Raw genomic sequence first — 23945 nt, 5'->3', positions numbered from 1 at the left:
ATGTATAAAACCTGTAGATGGAAAGCTATCAAACATTGCTGAGAGTATCTGAAGACCTAGATAGATGGAGGGACATAATATGCTCAAGGGGTGGAAGAGTTAATATTAAGATGTCAATTTCTCCGAATTTATCTCATTAAGATAAGATGTAAAAAATCCCACAAATCCTGTCTGACCAGTGTTGCTCAGTGGTTGAGCATCAACCCATGAACCAGGAGGTCACAGTTCAATTCCTAGTCAGGGCACATGCCTAGATTGCAGGCTAGACTCCCATTGTGCAGTAGGCAGCCAATCAATGATTCTCATCATTGATGTTTTTATCTGTCCTTCTTGCTCTCTAAAATCAATAAAACATATTTTAAAATATCCCACAAACCCTGAAAAAAAAAAGATAAATCAGACTTTATCAAAATTCAAAACATTTTCTTTTTGAAAGATATCACTGAGCAACTAAAAAGGCAAACCTTTTTTGAAAGAAACTGTTTCTGATATTTCTAACATAAATATAAATTATACTTCAATGAATTTTTTAAATTAAAAAGCAATCTGTAATTAAGCCTTTGACTCATTCTACTCTAGCCTCTGCCATTACCTGAAACTGCTAAATTACTACTAAAACTGTTTTTGTCAAAGTCACCCAGTTTCCATTGTACTCTGTCCTTTAGCTACATTCCATATCTCTGGCCACTGAAAATATACTTTTTTTTCTTAGCTCTCACGACAACATCTGCTATTTTTATTTTACCTCACAAGGCTACTCTTAGTCTCCAAACCTTCTTTTCTATCCAAAGTCTACATATTAGGGATTCTCAGGCCTTCATCTTGGCTTCTTTTCTTTTCTGGATCTATTATTGTTTCCCAAGCCGTAGCACAGTGCCTGATTCTCATAGTTATTATTTGTTAGAAAAAAAAAAGGTGTAAATAAAGGATTGAAAATCTTAGAACACATCTGTATTGATACAGTATTATGATTCATGACCTGGAAAGGAATAGCTTTCTAAGATATTAATAATGACACTTTAAATCAAATAAATACTACAAGATACATTTACTTTTCTATCCCCTCATTCTAAAAGTGATTTTGGTCAGCATGCTCAAATCACATATATTCATTATCTATTGCAATTCTTCTTTAGGATCCTTTTTATGCTGAGATGGAAACATATCAAATAAGTGGCTGAGCTATATCTGAGCCAGATCAGGCTGTCTTGGAGCCTATGAACTTAATAATGACTTCATAATAATGACTTCAGTCTTTTTAGAGAAAAACAACAATTATGGTTTATTATCCACAGAAACTCAAGCTTATTTGTCTGTATTGTTGAAACTAGCTATATTTTCCTTGAGAAGAAAAATAGGAGGCGTATGACTTTAAATTTGATATCTAATTCTCAACAATTATAAAAAAAGGTATACAGTTATATTTTAAATTTATGCATAAATGGTGGGTTTTCTCCTTTTAAAATGTCTGCTACCATAGTAACAGTTTCAGAGTCTCTTCTATGTGCCTACTGGTATTATCAATGTGAATAACAACACATTAGAGTCATAGAAAGGCAAACAATAAATCCCCAGCAGAACATCATGAGATAAGTTTTAATTGTAGTGTTTTTAATTTATATTTAAACATAGACATATTAATATTCATTATTATATGATTATGTAATGATAAAGGAAACATTTCCTTTTGTGTCTGAAAAAATATTATTAATATTTGCATATGAAGAGAAGAATAGACAGGACCATTAATCACTTATCCTTTTACAGTGCTCTGTGGAGTTTTAACTACTTAGTCTTGCTATTACAGAATGATCAGCATGGGCCAAAACCAAAATTGGCCATTGTCATTTTGTAACTCATATTTACCAAAAAAGGTAATGACTAAAGGCAACATAAACATCCTAAATTGTTAAACATTTGAAAAATAATTTGGATAATAGATGAAATAATTTTGATTATAAGATCTTTGTCTTCCTCCCTAGGGAGCTTCCTTCTTTTCTCTTAGATCCCACATTTTTTCCTCCCTCCTAAGTTACTCTTCTTGGTCTCTTAAGAAATAATGACTGCTTTGATGGTATATGTAGCTAAATGGAAGCTCTCTGGACTAAAATTATTTTCCTCTAAAGCAAAAAGATTATTTAAGAAATGATTCTGTCCCCACAAGAAAGAGTTGAAAAATATATATATATAGATACTTTCTATTAGAAAATACAATAATTGGATATTGAACCAGAAAATGTTCAAAATGGAAAAATTTTGAAATAAACCAGACAAACTTTGATTTTTTTCGTTATGAAAAGTGAGGACGAGAAAAGTTCACTGTTAAAGTCACATACCCACTTGTGGTAGAACTTAGAACTTCTGCTTGTGAGCTCTTATCATTTGTACTAGGATGTCCTTCAATACATTTAATCCTGGAGCAATTGGTATATTTGAAAGCATTTTTAAAACCTTCAAAATTATATTAGTAATAAAGACTCACTTCTAGTTTCAGAAATATGTGCTACCTTTCTCCTATGAAACTTCATGCTTGATCAGTTTCATGAGGGTCAATTAAATGGAGCAGTGGTTGAAAACTTCATACCATGTGAACAGCAAATGCATTTCCGTAGTTATGTATCTGATGAAACCTACTGAGGGATAAAGAAAAATATCATAAGCACCATTTTCATATTAGAATACATAAAAGCAATTTTATGAAGTTATTAAAGTACTGATATTTTATCTGAGATCATTAAAGAACTTTATTATTGCTATGCTACCAGTCAATTAATTTATTTCATAGAATAAAATCTCAGTATATATCCTGTTTTTAAAGTAATGAATTGGTGCTAGAGAGGAGAAAAAAACATAATGTGGCATGTTTGGTTCACTCCATGGTAGTCTTCATTTTTAAGATAGTCACTGAAAACTAAAGTCTAAGATTTCATAGTAAAATTAATTGCACAAAGTACATGAGTTGCAAAATGAGTTGTCATTTCACTAATTTACTTTACATATAAATATTCATAAAACAGCAACATTTCATACCCCATTTTTGCTGGTGGTTCTTAAAATTTCTTCTATCTGGGCAGCAGCAGTTGGCAATCACTGTTTCAAAACCATATGCTTTCACACACATATATATTTTAAACTGTAACATAAAAACTTTAGAATTAAAAAAAAGGTTTGTATTTGACTTCATATTTTCAAAATATGAAGAAGATACTTCTGTAGAAATTATTTTCCAAGATGATGACAGCTTGGGTATAACAGCCTGACTATTAAATGGACAAAGACTTGTGAACCATCTGCTACGTAAGATTTCTCTATCAAAAAAAATTAACTCTATTTAATCCAGTCAGGCAATATGAGTATGGGCTGTTTGCCAGGCCTTAGCAATATCTTTGTGATATTGGAATAAATGTTGTCTCAGTATTTTTGAAAAGACAGATTCTGCATTTCTTCCATTTTGGAAAGTGCCTACCTGGCCTTCTTTTCAGCTCATCTAATAAAAAAAAAAAAGTTGTATGAATAATTGTCACTTAGGTGTGAGATTAGAGATTAGTACAGCTTGACTGATGTTTTTCATAATTTAGTGCTTCCTTTTACAAGATCCCAACTTTGAGTGAGAGCCAAGCAAGCAAATGAACTCCACATGGCTCCAGTCATCCTAATTATGTCAGAAGTAGCTGTTCTTCCTTCTATTTTTCTTCCATGAAGCATTATCATGGATGTATCTGCATTTGACTACTTCACCTTTTATTAATTTCATTGGGACTATATTAAAAGATGTGTTAAGCATGGAAGTCTACACATACATTGGTGGCTACTGTAGTGGGGAAGCAGGAAAGGGATGGTTAGCAGATTATAAAAATAAGAAAGCAAAATTTCTGCCATAACTCAGTTGCATGGAGGATATATCAACAAAACTAGAAACCATAACCATTGATGTTGTCAGTGAGATTTAGGATTTGTCCTAGAAAGTTTTTACAAGGATGAGAGCCTTATTCGGGTATTGTAGCTAGTGATGGTGGAAAAAGGAGAAAAGATAGAGAAAGTCTTCTTTATTTAATCAAAAAGTTATTTAGTGTTATCTTCATTTTCAGAAACCATTGATTATAAAATTCCTCCTATTGAAATAATGTTTTGGAGGGAAAAACAATAATTGCTAGGTTTCTTTTGAGATTGAATGTAAGACATGTTGGAAATGGTCAATACAAAAGCAAAGTTTATTTCATAATTCAGAAAATGCAACTACATGTATTGATTACATATACTGCATGTTAATATCATGCAGGGCATTATGCCAAAAGTTGTACCGCTTTGTCTCATTTAATTGCCACAGATTTCTGCAATAGATTCAATTATTATCTGTTTGTAGTGATAGGGAATCTAATGCTATGACTATCTCATAGTTGTCATACAGAGTAAGGCAAAAGTTGTTCATATGAAAACAATACAATAATTAATAAATAATAATACAAGAATAAACTCTGTTTTGTGAACTGACAACTGTAAGCCTATTTTTGCCTCACTCAGCAAGTTTTCTTCAACTGGTAAGTGACTAAGATGTTAGCTTATATCTCTGACTTCAGTGCTTGGATCATGACTGAGAGTCTGTCTTGAAATATTGGTAGAACACCCTCTATCAGAGGCAGAGTGATGGTCAAGGGACTGGACTCTAGAGAGAGACTACTTGAGTTCAAAACCCACCTCTGTCACTTACCACCTGTATGGCCTTAAGCAAATTGCTTAGCCTCTCAGTATCTTACTTTGATCCTCTGCAAAATCTACTCAATATAATCTCATATGTTTTTAGCAAGAACAAAGGAATGAATAGGCATACGGTCTTTAAAATAGTTACCTATTATTATTTGTTAAGTACAATATGATAAGTGCTATGAAAAAGATGAAAAGTAAAGTTGAATAGAATAAGTTCTATATTGAATTATGTGTCATAGAAATAGCATAGAAAAAGAAAGAAAGGCAGTAAGTGTGCATATATAAATTGTGGTGTGTCAGGAAACTACAAGTCACTCAGAGTACGAGACCTGGGCAGGTAAGAAAGAACAGATCATGCCTACAGGCATATAGGTTGTATCCTGCAGGCAGGGGTGGGGGAGCTGAAACTTTTAGAATAGGCCATGGGATTGTGATCAGATTTGTGTCTTAAATAGATCAAGATGACAATCTGAGGACTGTTTGGAGGAACATAAGAGTAGAGTAGGCAGAGGGCAGTCAGAAGGCCTTTGTGTAAAGAGTAGATAATGTAAGAAGACAGGGTTATATTCGAAGTGGAAACAAATGTGAATGAAGATTGATTGGATGTGCAAAAGAAAGGGGAACGCCTTGAGGGCAGCAATCATGTATTTTTACTTACCTCGTAACTTCTTGGCCCCAACCGCATGCATTAATGTTCCCAACAGATTGCTGCTTTGGTAAAGCCCATGATCATCTCAAAGTTAGTGGTAACAGAAACTCTGTCTCTTCAAACTTTCTCCTTAATCAAAAGGATAATAAGTCATCTCACTGACTTTGTTGTTTTCTACTATTGTCTTTCAGAAACTTGTTTGAATACACATTAAAATTTGTGTTAAACATGGAACTCTACACACACACTGTGTAGGTTGTCAGAACCAGCAACATGATAATGGTGATTTTTATGGCAAGGTTTTGTTGTTAAAATTAAGAGCAACAGATCCTTTTTCCTTTATATGGTTTCAGAAGATTCATTTCTCATTTCTGTAGCCACTGAATAGGGTATTCAATGTAAGACACAGTGACGTTTTCATTGACTAACCACCCAATTCCTGTATGCTTGGGGCACCGTCCTTTTGATGTCAGACAAAATCAGAATGATTTACTGTTAGTTGTTGGCAGTAGAATTTTAAGTTACATATTTATGGCTAGAATTCCGTGGAGTTATAAAATAAACACCAAATGCTTAATATAAATGTATGTTTTAAAAGGTTGAAATGTTATTTCTTGAGTCACTACATACTTAACCCTGTGCTAGATGATGTGGGGAAAAGAAAACACAATGGTTAAAAGTGCCAGCTCTGGAAGCAACTCCCTGCATTCAAATTCTGACTTTAATACTTATAAATGGTATGACCTTGAGCAAGTTACAAAACTTTTCTGGGGTTCAGTTTCTCATCTTTAAAACGAGGCTTCTATTAATATTTACTCAAAGAGTTGCAGTTGATTAATTTAACAATGGCTTAATAGCAGTAGAGGAACTGCTGTTGTAGAATACTTCATTGTAAATATTTCAGTTAGGAATTTAGTAATGACACCAGCTCCATAGATATAAAATGGAAGCGGGAAGGCTACTAGAGTTCTCAGACTAGGGGACAGTTGATGCATATACCTGACTAAATAGATTCTGAGGAATGAGAATTTTCTCTCCCTAAGGAGGGCTTGCAATGCTGAATGTGGGTGTCTACAGTGACAATAACCTTCAAAAATAATCTGTATAGGCATACATCAAAACTGCCTTTGTCCAGTCCTTTCCCCCGTCAATTAGCAGGGAACAGACTTGGAGAGTGATAAATTAGTAAAGCAGTATAAATGGCATGCCTTCATTATTTAGTCTTTGCTTTACTCCTTTCCTATTAAATAATAACCAGGTTATTAAAACGGTATCATTCCCACCTGCAAATGAAGGCCAAGGTGTTTGATTGCTCACTATGGCCACCCAGGAAGGTCCTACAGTGGTCAAACTTTGATCAACTGCTCATGTGGAACGGTGGTTTTGACATCTGCAAGGAGGTTAGCCATAGGAGGGAGATAAGAATAACTACTTTTACATGTTTTTGTAGGGAGTGGAGGGGTGGTCAGCTCCTGTGGTGTTCTTCTGGCCATCTGGCCTTCCTTTGCCCCAGGACCACATCCCTATGCTGTCTCATAATTGCTTGCCTCAATAAATATGAACGATAGTAGTATAATGATTAGTTGCTTCACATTTTTTTGTTTATTTAGTTGCATGTGTGTTTAAAAAGCCATTCATGAAAAAACAAAACAAAACAAAGGAAGTAAAGAATTTTTTCCACTTACTGTCCAGTGGGACAAAAATGACACCACTAGAGTCTTTTCATTTGGTAGATCTCCTTCAGAAACAAATGAAACTTATTTAAGGAATTAGAATGTCAGTTGAAGAATTTTGCTTGCCTGAGGGTTTAACAAGTCACTAGTTAGTTCATGTCGCAGTCTGTGCTTTGAATAACTCCAACCAATCTAAAAATACCTTTGTAAAATTATCAATGAAGATGCAAATTTAAACCCATAGGCCAGAAATGTTAAGTGAAAAACATGTGGAATTGATATGTAATGGAATCGGATAAATAAGAGAAGCCTAGACTCTGACATCTATAGTTAATCATACATTGACTCTTCAAACGAAGCAACTGGGAAAACAGTGTATTTCTTCCCATCCCTGATGCTTTAATTCAGTAGCAATCATGAGTAGGAAAGGAGGAATGATAATTCATCCCCTTTGCTCTCAGAGACAAGAAGTTAGAATCTTGGAAATAACTGCCTACAGATGGTCTAGTCCAAGGCATCAGCTGGATGACTAACCTTGGCCGGCATAAACAGAATAGTCATGATAGCCCACGCTTTGGGTGGGCTGCAACCTCATGGCCAGCTTTCCAATGCCTTAGTCACTACCACTGTCTCAAGTAACCCGTATCACCATGGCTTAAATATTTTATTTAAGTTGTTCCAGGAAGATTGCTGTCTAGTGTTGTGTTCTAGAACATATGGAAAAGTCATCTACATATCCCATAGTATCCCTCAAATAAAGCATAGGGGAAGGCAGTCATTATGAAGAAAACTTAGAGGAGAAACATAAGAAAGCTTCAAGTAAGAACGTTTTTGTCCAAAATCTAGGTGCCTAAAAGTGTCAAATTAAAAGCACAGGAGTAGAAGGGGAAGTTGTGGAGTCCAACATTAACTGTGCCTGTCATTAATAGTGTCACTCTTGGGAAAACCCTTTCTCCTCTTAAAATCTGTTTCTTTGATATAAATGGGGGAAATTCTGACCTTTCTCAAAGTACTGGTGGGGAAATTAATTAAGAATATATATCTAAGGTATCTAACATTTCCTGCAATATGACAGGTGCTTCAAAAAATAAATTTGAACATAAATAATTCTCCTTTCACTTTAACTTTTCTTGGTTGCCTTTTGTTTAACTAAAATCCTTTTGAGCTGCCTGCAAGAGGAAAATAAGGGTTTTAAATCTTCCTGATTTCATGGAGGACCATGAAAGAAGATTCAGATGATAAGAAAGGAGAGAATATAGCTCAGGGAAATGAGGAAAACATCAGAGCAAATTGAGGTGACAAAAATAAAATTTGGGAAAACAAAACAATGCCTAAAAGTTTTGCAAGGCTGTTTTAGGATAAAAGAGAGCAAGCACCTTTCTTACTAGAAAAATGATAAAGACAGCAAATAGTAATAGTAATAATTATAGGAAGGGGTATGAACTATCTGGAACTTTAAAAACAATTGAGGATGCTTCTAGAGTTAGATTAGTTAAGCCATATTTTTCTTTTTGCTAACCAACAACGCTTTTTAAATGTTTGTTAAACAGTGTACTGAGGCTATCTACCTCTTTTACAAAGGCTAGTGCCAAGGGAAGGACTGCGTTTGAAACAATGATCACAAAGTGAAAGGGTCCTTCTCCCATGACCTTTGAAATAAGAGGGTCACTATCAGAGAAAGGCAGATCTGTAGCTGTGTCTTGACCCCTTTACTGTGATTTGTCACAATGCAGACAACAGCTTTCATATGCTATACATGGGTTCAAGGGAGAGAAAAATGACATCTTCTTGACCGGAGGATATGACCAAGCATAGGGTCTGATTGCTGCCCACAATTTTAGGGATGCCCCTTGCTCTTAAAATTGTTTCACATTCCTCCTGTGTGATTGTATAGAACAGCAGGAGATGGGCCATCTGTTCTTGGCTAGTAACAATATTATGTCCTTATTCATTGCAACTCACTTACAGCTATTCTTCCTTACTTTGGGGCCATATTTTGCCTCTTTTGATATTGTTATCATGATACCAAACAAATATTAAAAATTAAAATGTGGAGCCTGGCTGGTGTGGCTCAGTGGATTGAGCATTGTCCCATGAACCAAGAGGTTCTGGGTTCAATTCCTGGTCAGGGCACATGCCCGGGTTGTGGGCTCAATCCCCAGTGAGGGGGCGTGCAGGAGGTAGCTAATTGATGTATCTCTCTCATTTGTGTTTCTATGTCTCTCTCCCTTTCCTTTCCTCTCTACCTAAAAATCAAAACAAAATATTAAAAGAAATTAAAATGTGGATGCCCACATATAATTTATTTAGTTTTCTTGAATTCAATAAAGTTCTTGATAGTTGGCCTAATCAGCGATGTCTGAGCTTGTTTTTCTCCCCTTCTTTTTGGCTATTAGTAGAACTTGTCTTTCCAAGCCATAATAATAACAGATAAAAGACTACCTGATTGGACAAGTTTAGGTAGAAGCACCTGTTCATCATTTTTTGACAGCCACCAACACACCTTTGTACTGAGGCTGGAAATCATTGTTCTAGTCATGTATTATCATAGAAACATCATTACGTTAAAAAAACTATTGCCATCACTATCTGTAATAACTCAGAGAATCAAAGGATTCCATAATAGTAAGAGGATTGAGACCGAAGCCAGTGTACATTTCTCATGTAAAGAAAAGGAGCAGAGAGGATTTCTAGATCAAGGTTGTACTCTTTGTTAGTGGTAAAGCCAGACCAAATCCCTGGTCTCCCATCTTCCAGTGAAATGATCTTTTGTTGTGGTGATGGTTCAAAGGTTACTAGGGCTTCCCTTTCTTTGAGGCTCTTTCTGATTACTTAGTCCCTGTGAATTCTGAGTCAGACAAGCACTTTTGAAAAACAAATGGCATACTCAACCATGATTTCACAACAGAAACAGCAGCTTTGCTTCAATGAGAAAATCCAGAGGGCCATGCGAAGGCCAGTCCTTGTCACCCATTTCTCCTGGCCCCACACCTCTAACTTCCCACCTCTCGTCTCCCCCAAAAGTCAAAATTAAAAAGCACATCTGCTCCTTTGAGAGCAGGGCCTTAGCAGAGCCCTCTACCTTTTGCCACAGCAATAAGCCTTTTTCAGATTAGGAGCTGTTACTCTGGGAGGCAGTGATGACTGATCAACAAGCATTAAACATAAGAAAAAGAGTGCTAATTATTCTAGGTAGGAAAGACAGAGTATTCACATGGGCTAGATATAACGATAGCAAGGTCACATGTTTCTCAGGATGGGAGTAACTGGAAAAGTGGGGAGAGAAAAGGATAACTCTAAGAGAGACTACCTACTTCATTTTTTTTTTCTAGAACAGTCTTTATTCCTGCTGGGACCCTTAGGCACTTAATTTGCTTACAAATGACACCTCTAGCCCCTGGTCTCATTTACATGTATGCATAAGTGTTGCTTATTGGCCATTCTGGAACTCTAGTGGACATTTAGTAGGTCAGAGCTGCCTGAACTTCAGACACTCATGCTTAATTATCCGCCACAAAAAAACTTAAAGGTCTTAAAATAATTTTGTAGGTATACTTTGTGTGTGTGTGTGTGTGTGTGTGTGTGTGTGTGTGTGTGTGTTGGGATTGAATCCAGAAAAAGAGAGAGCCAGAAAACTTGTAATATCTGATTTTCTGAGGCAAAATATATCTTGGTGGTTCCTGTCCTCCTGGGTGTTAAATAACTGGCTAAATGGGTAGTTTGCTTTAAATTTTATTCCATTTAAAAAAATTTAGCAGTGATGCCTCCCCAAACTTATATTGTTAAGAACTAAGCACATCTACTCTGTTCTTCAACAGAAATTTGTAGCAACACTCTTCAGGCATTCAGCCCAAGCGGGCACTCCTTGCTAAGGTTTAAGAAAACATGAAAACCACAAAGAATGTTCACAATTATTTTCTCTAGGTTGGCAAAACAGATGTCTTTCTTTAAGGAAAGTGCTTTAGGCCAACGCAAAGCTATATTCAGAAAAAAATATATTGTTTATTAATTGTGCAGACTCCAGATTATATAATTTATTTTCACTTCAAGGATCCTACTTTCCTAAGAAATGTTTATAATTAAATAGAGCAGGAAGACAGGCAGAGGATAAAGTGTTAAAAGAAATCAACTATGCCAAGGGCAAGAGCAGTTTAAGAAACAACAATGCAAGTCCATTGAAAGGAAACCAGGCAATGTGGACGTGATTTTGTCTGGGGGTCATGGCTGGCTTTATTTGTGAGGGGATTGTCAAATCAATCTGTAGAATGTGGATGAGGTAAAATGCAGAGATAGAGTATTATTCTAGATCATCTGTAACTTTTCAAATGCAACCTTCATGCCGAAATTCTAGGGAGCATGTAAGGGACTCCAATAAAAAACGCTGTCAGTCAGTCAAGAGTGTTTATTTATTTTCCCTCCTGGGCCAGGCACTGTTCTAGCCAATATGAAATGATACAAAATAAAGAGTAGAGATCATCCTTATAATCTTGTGAGAGCAAATGGATTTAATCTGCAGCCTCTCTCTCTCTCTCTCTCTCTCTCTCTCTCTCTCTCTCTCTCAGAAACTCAAGTATATGGGCATTCAACAGACTCATTTAGAAAATCCTGATTTAAAAAAAATTAAACTTACAAAATTAGAAAATCTGGGAAGTAAATAGTTATATTATAGATAGACTCACGCATTACATGAAGATATTTGGGTCAACAATGCACTGAATATATACCAGTGGTTCCATACGATTATAATGGAGCTAAAATATTTCCATCACCTATTGACATGGTTGCTGCTGTAACAATGCAACATGTTTGTAGTGATGTTGGAGTAAGCAAACCTACTGTACTGCCGGTAGTATAAAACTATGGCATATACAATTATGTTCAGTATGTAATAACTGATGTTGATAATAAATAACTATGTTACTGGTTTATGTATTTAGCATACTATACTTTTATCAGTCTTTTTGAGTGGACTGTTTTTACTTACAAAAACGAAGTTTGCTATAAAACAATATGCAGTGTTATGAGGGCAGCAGCCTCAGAAGTCTCCTGTTTACTGCATCTCTTGATTACATCATTTCTCCTTGTGTTTGACTTAATCTCGGTTTTGTGCAGTAACATGCCATACAGGCTTGTAGGCTCTACCAATAGGTTATACCATATAGCCCAGGTGTGCAGTAGGCTATACTGTCTAGGTTTGCTTATTGTACTCCATGATGTTCACACAATGATGAAATCACCTCGTGACTCATTTCTCAGAATGCATCCTGGTTGTTAAGCTGCACACGACTGTAAATTAAAACGCATTCATGAAGCATGTCTTTTATATAACAAGTCAAATTATGCGGTTAAATTGGAAACATTTCCGCTCTCGCTCACAAATCTACAAAATATTTTTGGAACATATATTTATTGTGCAAATATGGATTCACAATGCAGGTCAAGGAGCTGCAAAAGTGGATATAATAGCTGTGTCCTCTAAACTGAAGTTGTTTAAAGTCAAAGACTGGGCCTTATTTATTTGCCTTGGTATCCTGTGCTCTGTCAAGATAGAAGTGGTAAAAAAAAAATCAGGATGAGTGAATGCAATAGGTGAATAAAGGTTTCAAATTGGAGCTGAGCTTAGCAGAGTTCTAAGAGAACAAGAGAAGAGGTCTAAGAGGATGTTACCAGCAGAGAGGTCAGGTGGGTTGGTCTCAGTGGGTGTCCACATACAGGAAGCAGGTTTGGCATTTTCAGCAAGACTGAGGAAGCTCCTGGTTTGGGGGAGCAAGAGTAGGTCCTTGCCCCAGCATCCCTGGGTCCCTTTTCAGGGTAGCTCTCCTCAATACTTAGTAGATGACCTTGCAAGGTCAGGAAGGGCAACTCCTTAAGAAAGAGTCCTTGAAGACTCCACTCCTAGATCAGCATATACCTTAAGGCTATATGCTTCCTTCGGATCCCTTCTGGCACCCGTTCCTGAGAGAATTGTTCGCTTTGACTTAACCAGAGGTTGGGTGATATTGATTTGCTTGATGCCCATTTAATGCAGCCCAACTAGAATGCAAGCGTTAGAGGACAGAGACTTTCTGTTTTCACTACCACAGTCCCAGCTCCTAGGAGAGTGATACAGCAGGCATTCTATAAATACAGTATCTGTTAAATGGATGAATGTTGTTGTTATTTTGGCTGTCTGTCTTTACTTTTGCTTTATCCACCTTACTTCAGAGAGCTGGACACTAGAGGGAAATCTTTGAATTCCAATTTACCGTTCTTCCTTTGGCCCAGAAACTCTGGCCAAGCCCTTTGGGAATGGGGATCCCCTTGGAATTTAATGACGAATCCTGGCCACAGGGGGCGGGGGCAGAAAGAGAGCGCTGCAGAAAGTTCTTCCTCACTTCTGCTTGCTTTTGTAGCACCCTTCACCACCCATCTGGTTCTTTCTTTGGGGTTAAGGGCGCCCTGTGGAAAGGAAGCAAGGAGACTGCCTGCATTCCTTTCCCGGCCCTGCGGGTCCTGTCTGGGGGAGCCCAGCAGGACCCCCCTGACTGTGCCAGCACCTGTTGGACGGCCACTTGGCAGTCCTAGCCAGTGCGAGAGGACGCGACCCGGGGGTGCCCCTCCGGTAGGCGGCGACCCCCGTCCTTCCCCTCGGGCAGCCAGCCGGTGAGCGACTCAGCCTCCCCGCGCCGGCGGCGCACTCCGCCCGGGCTTGGCCCACGGCCCCCTCCTCCCGTCTCCGCCGGCAGGGGGAAGGTAGAGAAGGGGAGGGGACAAACTGGAGCCTCGGCCCGCCCGGCCTGCTCTCTCTACCCCGTGCCGAGACGCCGCTCCGCGCCCCGAGGTTTGCAGGGAGCCCGCAGCGCGGGGGCAGCGCACCAGGAACGACCGGAGCCCCGCGGTGACCCCGAGCTGCCGACTTTCCTCGGGCTTGGAGGAGCGGGGGACGCGCCCCAAACAAGGTGAACTTTGATCGCGGAAAACTCCAGCCAGGTGCCGGGATCCGTGCGGCGGCGGTCGGGACCGGGCGCAGGCTGCGCGCCGGGCGGAGGAGCGCGCGCCCCGCGGCCTCCCTCCGCCCGCTCCCCGGGCGGCCGCGGCCCCGAGCCCCTCTGCGGCTGCTCGGCCCCGGGGACCCGCCGCGGCGCCCTCGCCTAGTTTCTTCCCCCTCCCCCTTCGGGGGTGGGGGTGGGGCGGGGGAGCGGGGCGCCCGGAGAGCCGCATCTATCGGCAGCTTTGTGATTGATCCGAAAAGTGCTCGCCGCCAACTCGGCTTCGAGGCCGGCTCCGCGCGACCCTTGAGAGTTGGCCACGGTCCTGTCCCCCACACTGACAGGTGCTCCCAGCCACTCGCTGGGGACTTCTCGGCGCTCCCCCGGCTCCCCCGCGTCCCACCCCCCTCTTTCCTCCCTCGCCTTCACCCCCACCCCCACCACTTCGGCACAGCTCAGGATTTGTTTAAACCTTGGGAAACTGGTTCAGGTCCAGGTTTTGCTTTGATCCTTTTCAAAAAAAAAAAAAAAAAAAAAAAAAAAAAAGAACTGGAGACACAGAAGAGGGCTCTAGGAAAAAGTTTTGGATGGGATTATGTGGAAACTACCCTGCGATTCTCTGCTGCCAGAGCAGGCTCGGAGCGTCCACCCCAGCGCAGCCTTCCCCTGGCGGCGGTGAGAGAGGCTCTGGAGTCGCTGCTTCCCAAGTGCCCGCCGGGAGTGAGCTCTCGCCCCAGTCAGCCAAATGCTCCTCTTCAGGCTTCTCCTGCTGACATCCGCCCTGGCCGGCCAGCCCGGGACGCAGGCTGAGTCCAACCCGAGTAGTAAATTCCAGTTGTCCAGCACCAAGGAGCAGAACGGTGAGTCTCGGCCCCCGCGCCCCCCTCCTCGTCTCTCGCTGTGTGTGTGTTACGTTGGCCATTGCGCGTCGCCGGGTGATGTACCCCGGGCTCCGAGGGTGTCTGCGGGCTGTGTCCCCGGGCAGATGCGCGCCGCGTCCCGGGCCATGGGCTTTTGGAGGGGACGTGCAAGTTTGCAACTTCGGGAGCTGCCGCCAGGCTCTCATAGGGCAACCGCAGTGCCACTGTCGCTTCAGCGAGAGAGGACCTTCTGCGAGCGAACTTGAACGTCAGTTCAAACACACATTGCAGGACCTCTCGTTGCCAGTTATAAGTTGAAGAAGTGCCTCTAAACACGAACGTACAATGAATGGGTCTTGGCATGTTTGACTTTACTCAGATTTTTAAAATTTTATTCGGGAGGGGCTGTTTCAGAAACGTATCCGCTGCATTAGTGGAAGCACTTTTAAGTGGAAAGGCATCAATTAATCAGTAAGTAGACAGGAAACACAGGGGTCAGGAGGCCGAGTGGACACTTTTAGGGTGAATTAAAAAAAGGGCATTTCTCTTGTGCTCTGTTCTTTAAAATGTGCCTTTGTGTACACCTTTCTAGCGGTGTGTATTTATACGTGCTGGTGAATGGCTGCTATTTTGTGTGTGCGGGAAACGACCTAATCCTGCATAGGAAATGAGAATTACTTTCAGCTTTCAAGTGTACCTGAAATGTTTAGAAAACTCTCAGATGCAAGTTCCCTTGGGCTGGGATTGCACAGAGCTGGAGAAAGGCTCCTTTCATAAGGCCAAGGGCAGCGTCGGGGTGTGTAATTTGCTTAGCCTCTGAACCCCATATGATTTACATCATTCAATTTCTAAACTCTTTTTCTCTTGATCTACCATTATGAAGTCATTTTTGAGAATGCTTTGTAAATAGAAATCTTATACTACACACGAAACCGCAATGTTAATGTAGGCTGTCTAAAATTAGAATATTAAACACCCTGTTTACAAGTGGTGGCTCTTGATGCTATTTGAAAAGAAATGTGCATGTGTTGAATGCTTTGTATGTCATTCATCCCGAGTGCAGGAAGGCTGTCACTTCATTAACCAGGCGAAAGGAACACAGACAGCCTACCTAGGGAATCAGAATGGTGTGTACTGTATGTTTAAGTCACAGCAACTTTTTCTCTATGTGGTGGGGCGTTTCCAAGTTTCAACTCTGCATTTAAACTCTCTAAAGTGTTCATCTTGAAGAAGTCACAGGAAGTCCTAGTGTACACAGGTCCATTAAATAAGGATTCCCGGGACCTGTGTACACATTGTTTGTGTTTGTTGTATGTGCGGCAATCTGTGGGATCACATTTATCAGCCGTTGTTCATGTGGTTGCTTCTTACAACTTGCTCATGTGATGGCACATGGCACCTGCAGGCTGCTTGAGCTGCTGATCAAAGGGCAGCCAAGGGATCTATCTCTAATCACAGGAGCTGCAGAGGACCGGGAGAAAGTGATCAAAGGAGCCCCAGCACCAGCTGTACCCTGGCAGGAAACAGATCAGACCAACCTTTGTTCTTTCTCATGTAAAATAAATGTCCAGGTCAACATGCTGCTTCTTACTAGACAAGCGTCTCCAGAATGACAATGCCCAACATTCCTGTCTTCTGACTTCTCTTTTTTATTGTTCCTTTCCCATATCATTTCTCCTACTGCTCTGCCTTATCAAGCCTGTCTGGCCTCTGTCATCTTCCTGATTCCCTTTGTGACTTGTGCCTCTCATTGTCCTTTCCATGTCATCATTTCTTGTGACCCGCATTCCACGATCACTTTGTAATAGCCCCCAGAGTTCTCAAGGGGTCATTGGCCACTTTATGGAGTAGGTTCACACCCTTGGGAGAGGTGAGTTCATTAAGCCAGGCCACACACATTCTGTTGCCATCAGAGGCTGGGCCATTGCCATTCCTAAGATGCATGGTGCTAAAAATAGCCTGGTTGTTTCCTAATCTGTGGGCACAGGATTGGGCTATGTTTAGCTCTTAGGAGGCTGGCAGCAGGAAGTAACTAGAAGTAGAGGAACTACTCACCTTGTAGTTTTTAGCCTAAAGAGAAGTGGGACAGCCAAGCACTAGGGGGCAATATAGAGCTATTTTCCTGCACATGCTCAGGTTGATTTTTTATCCCTCAAGGTTCCAAGATTTGAAGATAACAGGTTGGTGCTAAAGAAGACCCCCCTTGGAACGCAAACAAATTTGCTAGAACCTCTTTTTTGGTGTGTGTGGGGCTTTCAAATTTTTCATTTCCTCATGTGTGTATTTTTTTTTGCCCTCAGATTGTATTATGATTGATTTTTTATTGAAGTATTATTGCTCTTCTCAATTTAGATTATTGTCTAAATCTGTGAATACAAATCCACCTGAGGGTGTCACATAGAAAAATGATATTAGCCCTGATGGTGCATGGCACCATTTTGTGAAAGGTCTCCTAATGCTAACTATGAGATGTCCATATTGACCTGTTGTGATTGTAGTTCATTCCTGCTTTCAAGGACTCCGCCCCAATGATATTCTCTTCTTCTGGAGCATTCCAAAGTCTTACATGATGTTGACTCAATCAAATCCCCAGGCCTGCTCAGTTTCAATATTAACTTGGTATCTCAAGAGGTGTTATACAATATAAACGAACACAGAGAACAGAAAGAGACTCGTAGATACAGAGAACAGACTGATGGTTGTCAGAAGGGAGGAAGAGTTGGGGCACTGGGTGACAAAGGTGAAGAGATTGAAAAGTACAGGTTGGTAGTTACAAAATAGTCATGGGAATGTAAAGTACGACATAGGAAATGTAATCAGTAATATTGTAATAACTGTGTCTGGTGCCAGGTGGGTACTGGAAACATCAGGGGGAACACTGTAAAGTTTGTGACTGTCTAACCACTGCGCTGTACACCTGAAACTAATAATAAAAAAAGGAGAACAAAAGATGTGATATAAATGTGCATTGATTGCTATAGCCAATATTAGATATTTGGAATTAGACCGGAACATGTGGAGGGGTTTCCAAATTAGTTTTGAGGGATCAGTGTTGTTTACTGTTACTACTTTCCTGGGTTTTAATGTAATACTGTATTGCAATTCCTGCCACTTTATCCTCTGATATTGTAAGTTGTCTTTGTGTCATTCATGCTTAACCTTACTTCCAATCCCGAAGTCTCACATATAAACCAATGGTCTCCAGATTTAGCTTAAAGAAGGAGGAAAAAGATAAAAACACTGATTTACGTAGGGTTTCTGGTCTATACGTTCTGTATGACCACGGGAAAAATTACTATTATCTGTGTGCACTCATTTTAGAGGAGAATGCCTGCCATGAAATGAGTAAGTTCTGGGGTGGCATTCTGAGTTGTAGCAGAAAGAATCACATACATCAAAAACCAAAATGAAACAAGGCTCGCTTTATCCATTGCGTGTAGTCCAAATAGACTCTATTACAAAGTTCTTGATGGAGTACGGCCTCATCTACTGTGCACTATTGGTGAGTGAGTTTAATTCCATTGACCCGAAACATGCTAATTAGTGCTCTCATTTTCTATAACCATTTTGAGTGAAGATTTGGCATATCCCTGTGCTAGTTAAGGTTGTCCTTATCCGCCTTACTTATGGTGTGTGCTCTTTCCTTAAGGCCTTTGTGGCCTGCCTATAGGCCATTTACTTCAAATGACAAATGTTCCCTTAGTAATGCATCCTAATGCCTTTTTGAGAATGTGTATCTTGTGTTTATGGCTTTTCTGTCCCCGCCCCCCCCCCCCCCCCCCGCCAGCTCTCTCCTTCTCCTGCTGCCTATGTCTCTGTATCTAACAAAATTGTGCCCACTCCCCACCCCCTTTTTAGGTGGCAGCTCCAAAGCTCTATTTTACTGAAAAACAGATGATCACGATTCCTAGAAGAGCGTCTAAGAGCAAATAGGCTCTGACGAAGGCCTAAAGGGACTTTCCTGCCAGTTAGTCTATAAGTTGCAATGTGTGACCTTTGTGACATTTATTTTGGTTGTTAGAGGTTTTTACTTTACTTTTTCAAAAAAAAAAAAAAAAAAAGAAGAAGCAACTTCCTCCTGGTTCTCTGTTCGGTTTGAGATAGTTGAGGAAGTTGAAGAAATGAAGTGGCATTATGTAATGATGAGCATTTCTTTTCACCATAGGTGACAAAAAAGTCCCGTTCTATTTTATGGTAACTTTTCTCCCCTAGCAACCGTTACCTTTTACATTGAACTTGATATACTCTGTATTTACCTCTAAAAGGTAATCAGAAAGTACTAGGGTCTGGAAGAAGCCTCCAGGACTAGACTGTGACATGTTAAATAGTTGTACACATTCTCTAGGGTTCCATACTAAACTTTCCCCGAAGGGGCTGTTTTGTAGAGCTCTGGCTCAGGCACCCAAGTCTTGGCTTTTGTTCTCATGTCATCCTTCATGAAACTTACTTCTTTTTTTTTTTTTAAATATATATTTTATTGATTTTTTTACAGAGAGGAAGGGAGAGAGATAGAGAGTCAGAAACATCGATGAGAGAGAAACATCATCAGCCGCCTCCTGCACATCTCCCACCGGGGATGTGCCCGCAACCCAGGTACATGCCCTTGACCGGAATCGAACCCGGGACCCTTCAGTCCACAGGCCGATGCTCTATCCACTGAGCCAAACCGGTTTCGGCGAAACTTATTTCTTACACATCTTCTTTATCTTCTCTTCCACTTCATGTTTTTTCTCCCTTTGTTCTGCTCAAATTCTGTTTTATCTACGAATATGCCCAGTTTTTGTAGAAACAGGATTCTAATGATAATGTTTTGTGTGTTAAAGAAATTATATTTAACCAATTTATGTATAGAAAAGCTTAATATGCTAATTTTCCCTCTGACCGTTCAACCGTACAACCAGTCGCTATCATGTGCACTAACCACCAGGGGGTAGATGCTCCAACCAGTAGGTTAGCTTGCTGCTGGGGTCTGGCTGATCGGGACTGAGTCAGATGGGCCTGACACATCCTGGAGTCCTCCTGTGATCCCTCCCCAGCCCCGATCATGCACTGGTAGGGTCCCTCAGCCTGGCCTGCACCCTCTCCCAATCCAGACCCCTCAGAGGATGTCAGAGAGCTGGTTTCTGCCCCCACAGGCCAGGCCAAGGGATCCCACCGATGCATGAATCCATGCACCAGACCTCTAGGGGATTCATAAGATCCACATTCTCATACCCCAGCTCCCGCAAATGTTTTTGAGACTGGTAAAAATTTCATCATAGGTTTCTATTTGTATCAACCCAAATGGTGACTGTCATAATGAAAGTCACTTCCTTTACTTAGTCTAATTTTGGTGTTTCTGATTGTTTTATTTGGAAGCAATATATGTAGCTAGAATATCTCTATAGAATGATATAATTTCTATGGAACTCATTTATTAAGCAATCTCTTTGTATCATTTTTTTTCACCACTGCCTCCAACTGTGATTTTTTTCAAATTTCTCTTTCTTGTTGCCTAAGGACACCTCTACTGGTTGATTTTCAGTTGGTATGCACCATTACTACTGTTAGGGTAGCTGAAGGAGTAATGCACCAGGCCAAAAGTGGTGAGGGATTATACATTTATTAGGTCATCTGGAAACCCAGATGGGCTGAGCCCCAAAATGGCACCAGCCCCCAGGGACAGGGAGTCAGCGATTTTAAAGAACTCTAGGCGAGCTTTTCTGGCGGGGAAGTATCTGGGCGGGCCTGGATTCTGGGAAAGTCCAGAGGGGAGAGATAATGGTTTTAGCAAGTGGAACCTGGTCTAAACTAAAGGGAATGTCCCTTGTGAAGTGGCCTAAAGGTAAGTTCCCATGGGAGGGGTATTGATTCAATTATTTGATCAAACCTAACAACTACCTTACAGATTGTTAAAATAGTGAAATATTCCCAGTGGGTTGGGCAGGAGCCCGGGCTACTCTTCCAGGACAAATGGACCACCTATGAACCAGAAACTACAGAGTCAATGCCTGGCACAGTTCAGAACCTCTAGGGCACTACTCCAACCCTGCTGGCTTTCTTCCTGATCAATCAATATGCCTGCCATACTGATTGTTAAGCATTTTGACACTTTTAGCTCCAGATAATAGTTTACATTGGATTTCAAACTCCTATCTCTTCTCCCTGCTTGGCGGCTCAGGCCCAGCCCATAGCTGGAAGGGCATGGAGTAAGGAAAGGTATGATCTCTTTCAAGTGTCTTTCTTGTAGCTGCTTTGGTTCTAGGTCCTCAAGGTTTGGGGCCTGGTATGTGAGATGGGGATGGGGGATATGGCACACATGGCATAGGATTGCAACCCTTAGTTGGTTGTTCCTGCTTCCCCAGGCAACATAGATTAGCTGCTTTTGCATGGGTAGCACCTTCCTATCATCTAGATTCGATGAATCACCTTTTCAGAGAGATTTTTTTTCTGCCATTTGGTCTAAATTAGCCAGCTCTCACTATTACATTAAGGTTACTGAACTACACAGCACTTACCATTCCTTGATATTCTTGTTGTTAGTTAGCTAATTAATTGTGAACCTACCTCAACCACCAACCTCACAGAATATAACTTCCCTGAGGGCGTGCACCTAGTCCGACTTTTGCTCTCTGTGAGAGCTCCCGAATCCAGAACAGGCATGAATATAGTTTGCACCCAATAAATATTTACTGAATGATTCTGGATGTAGTGCCATATTAGAGCAAGACTATGATGTTGACTAGAATGGCAGGCCATCTTTGACTATTTCTTCTTCTTTTTTTAATATATTTTTTTATTGATTTTTTACAGAGAGGAAGGGAGAGGATAGAGAGTTAGAAACATCAATGAGAGAGAAACATCGATTAGCTGCCTCCTGCACACCCCCTACTGGGGATGTGCCCACAATCAGGGTACATGCCCTTGATCGGAATTGAACCTGGGACCCTTCAGTTCTCAGACCAATGCTCTATCCACTGAGCCAAACCAGTTAGGGCAGAAGATTTCTTTTTGGTCTTGGAACTTCTACATTGTTCTACTTTTTTTATAGGAAGATAAAATTATTTATTGTTTGTGATAAGATATGCAAATCAGAGTATTACTTTACCCCCTTATTACTAGTAAATTCTGCTGACTTTTAAACAACATGGGTTTAACCTACCTGGTCACTTATACAGGGGCTTTAAAAATAAATACAATAGGTCTTTCATATCCCAGGTTTTGGCATCTGCAGATTCAACCAACCATGGATAGAAACTGTATTTTCACATTCTCAATAGCAGATTGCCAACCATGGATTGAAAATACTGTTTTTTGAATTCAAAGATGCAAAAGTCCAAATGTAGTTAAGTTTTGGGGGAGTCAAAATTATGCTTGGATTTTTTTACTATGGGGGATTAGTACCCCTAACCACTCTGCATTGTTCAAGGGTCAACTATGTACCATGTTTCTAGATGAGTATATACCAAGTAAGTGGGGAGATTTCCTAGAACTGATGCTAGTTACTCTCTTAAAAGTGTCATTGCTGACTGTACCTCTATATTTTCTGAAAATAAGGTTATGATATGGGCCACGGACTCTTAAGAATGGTGAATTTTGAATGACTGACATGCCTCCAAAATCTGTGTGCTTTCTTCAATCTTTTGCTTACGGTTCACTGATACCTTGCATAGGCCAGAAATGAGCAGTGAACATGGTGAGTGGAATGTTAGGACTGGAAGGTTCCTAAGGAACCTATCCTCACTGATGTGTAAAGTGAAGCTTAGAGGGCTGAAGTGACATTGTCAAGGTCACTGTTGAATACAACAGTGTTAAACTGCTAACATGGTGATATAGTGTTCCTTATGTGAGAACCAGTTAGGCAAATAGAATTCTAGTTTTAAAATTCTTGATTAGTTTAGGGCAGCGGTTCTCAACCTGTGGGTCGCGACCCCTTTGGAGGTCGAATGACCCTTTCACAGGGGTCGCCTAAGACCATCGGAAAACACATAATTACATATTGTTTTTGTGAATAATCACTATGCTTTAATTATGTTCAATTTGTAACAATGAAAATACATCCTTCATATCAGATATTTATATTACAATTCATAACAGTAGCAAAATTACAGTTATGAAGTAGCAATGAAAATAATTTTATGGTTGGGGGTCATCACAACATGAAGAACTGTATTAAAGGGTCGCGGCATTAGGAAGGTTGAGAACCACTGTTTTAGGGGGTTGCATACTTTGCAGGTTGTGAAAGGAGGTGAGACTCCCTTGATTCAGAAACATTCTTTACAAGATCACTAAAGAATACAATCTCAAAATAATTAAATGGAACAGATAATTTAATGTATAGTATAATACTTCTTTTAGGGTGGAAATAGGACAAATTTTACAAACTACTTGAAATACTGCCTTTGGAATTGTTACTATTACATTATAGGACATTATTTTAAGTAGGTGTACCAGGTTCATGGATGAATGATGTTTATTTTAATATTTTGGTTGGTTAATTGGTGATGATAAAGGAGATGGTTGACATTGGAACACATGGCTCCATAAGGGAGGGATTTTAAAAAGATAATTTTGAACATTTGATTTAGCAAGTTATCTCAGTGGTGAAAGTAACATAGGAGTGAATAAGAAGCATAGCCTGGAAAGCACGGCCTGTTAGTCTTTGCAATGGATTTCACGAGCAATCTTAATTTTTATTTACACCATATTGTATAGGATAATCGATACAGAGGTTCAGATTTCACTTTGAAGTCAAAAGCATCAGGAAAGAAATTCATAGCTGTGGCCTTGAATAGATTGCCTGAAACAGGATTAATTTACCCTTTTGAAATTTTTGTTTGTAACGTTCCTAAAATTGAGGGCCAAGGAGTTAAAAATTCTAAAGAGGAGTTAAATTAATTACATCTTTCATTATAGCCAATTTGTTAAGAGTGATATATTTTGGTCTCATTATCTCATTTTGTTTTTTATTTCCTGAGCATACCTTTTAATTGAGTTTAGCCAATTTGATCAATGCTCTGACTTCACATGAGACCTCACATGCCATCTTCAAGTGGTGATTTCCAGTGCCCTGGTGACCGAGCAGCTTCTTCCCGGACATTGGCCTGGTTTC

General features: G+C 40.2%; 1 protein-coding gene across 1 annotated transcript in view; it reads left to right on the top strand.

Annotated features, from left to right (window-relative positions):
- The first annotated feature begins 14609 nt into the window (after nt 1-14609).
- PDGFC (platelet derived growth factor C) overlaps nt 14610-23945 on the top strand; it is a 186399-nt gene continuing 177063 nt past the window's right edge. The window contains exon 1 of the mRNA XM_081092346.1: nt 14610-14854. Coding sequence (XP_080948472.1) covers nt 14740-14854 — 115 coding nt within the window. The 5' untranslated portion in view covers nt 14610-14739. The remainder of the gene's footprint in view (nt 14855-23945) is intronic.

Source organism: Myotis nattereri (assembly GCF_964212035.1).
Source record: "Myotis nattereri genome assembly, chromosome: 5".
In the NCBI taxonomy this organism is placed as follows: domain Eukaryota; kingdom Metazoa; phylum Chordata; class Mammalia; order Chiroptera; family Vespertilionidae; genus Myotis; species Myotis nattereri.
This window is presented reverse-complemented; position numbering and strand designations above follow the sequence as displayed.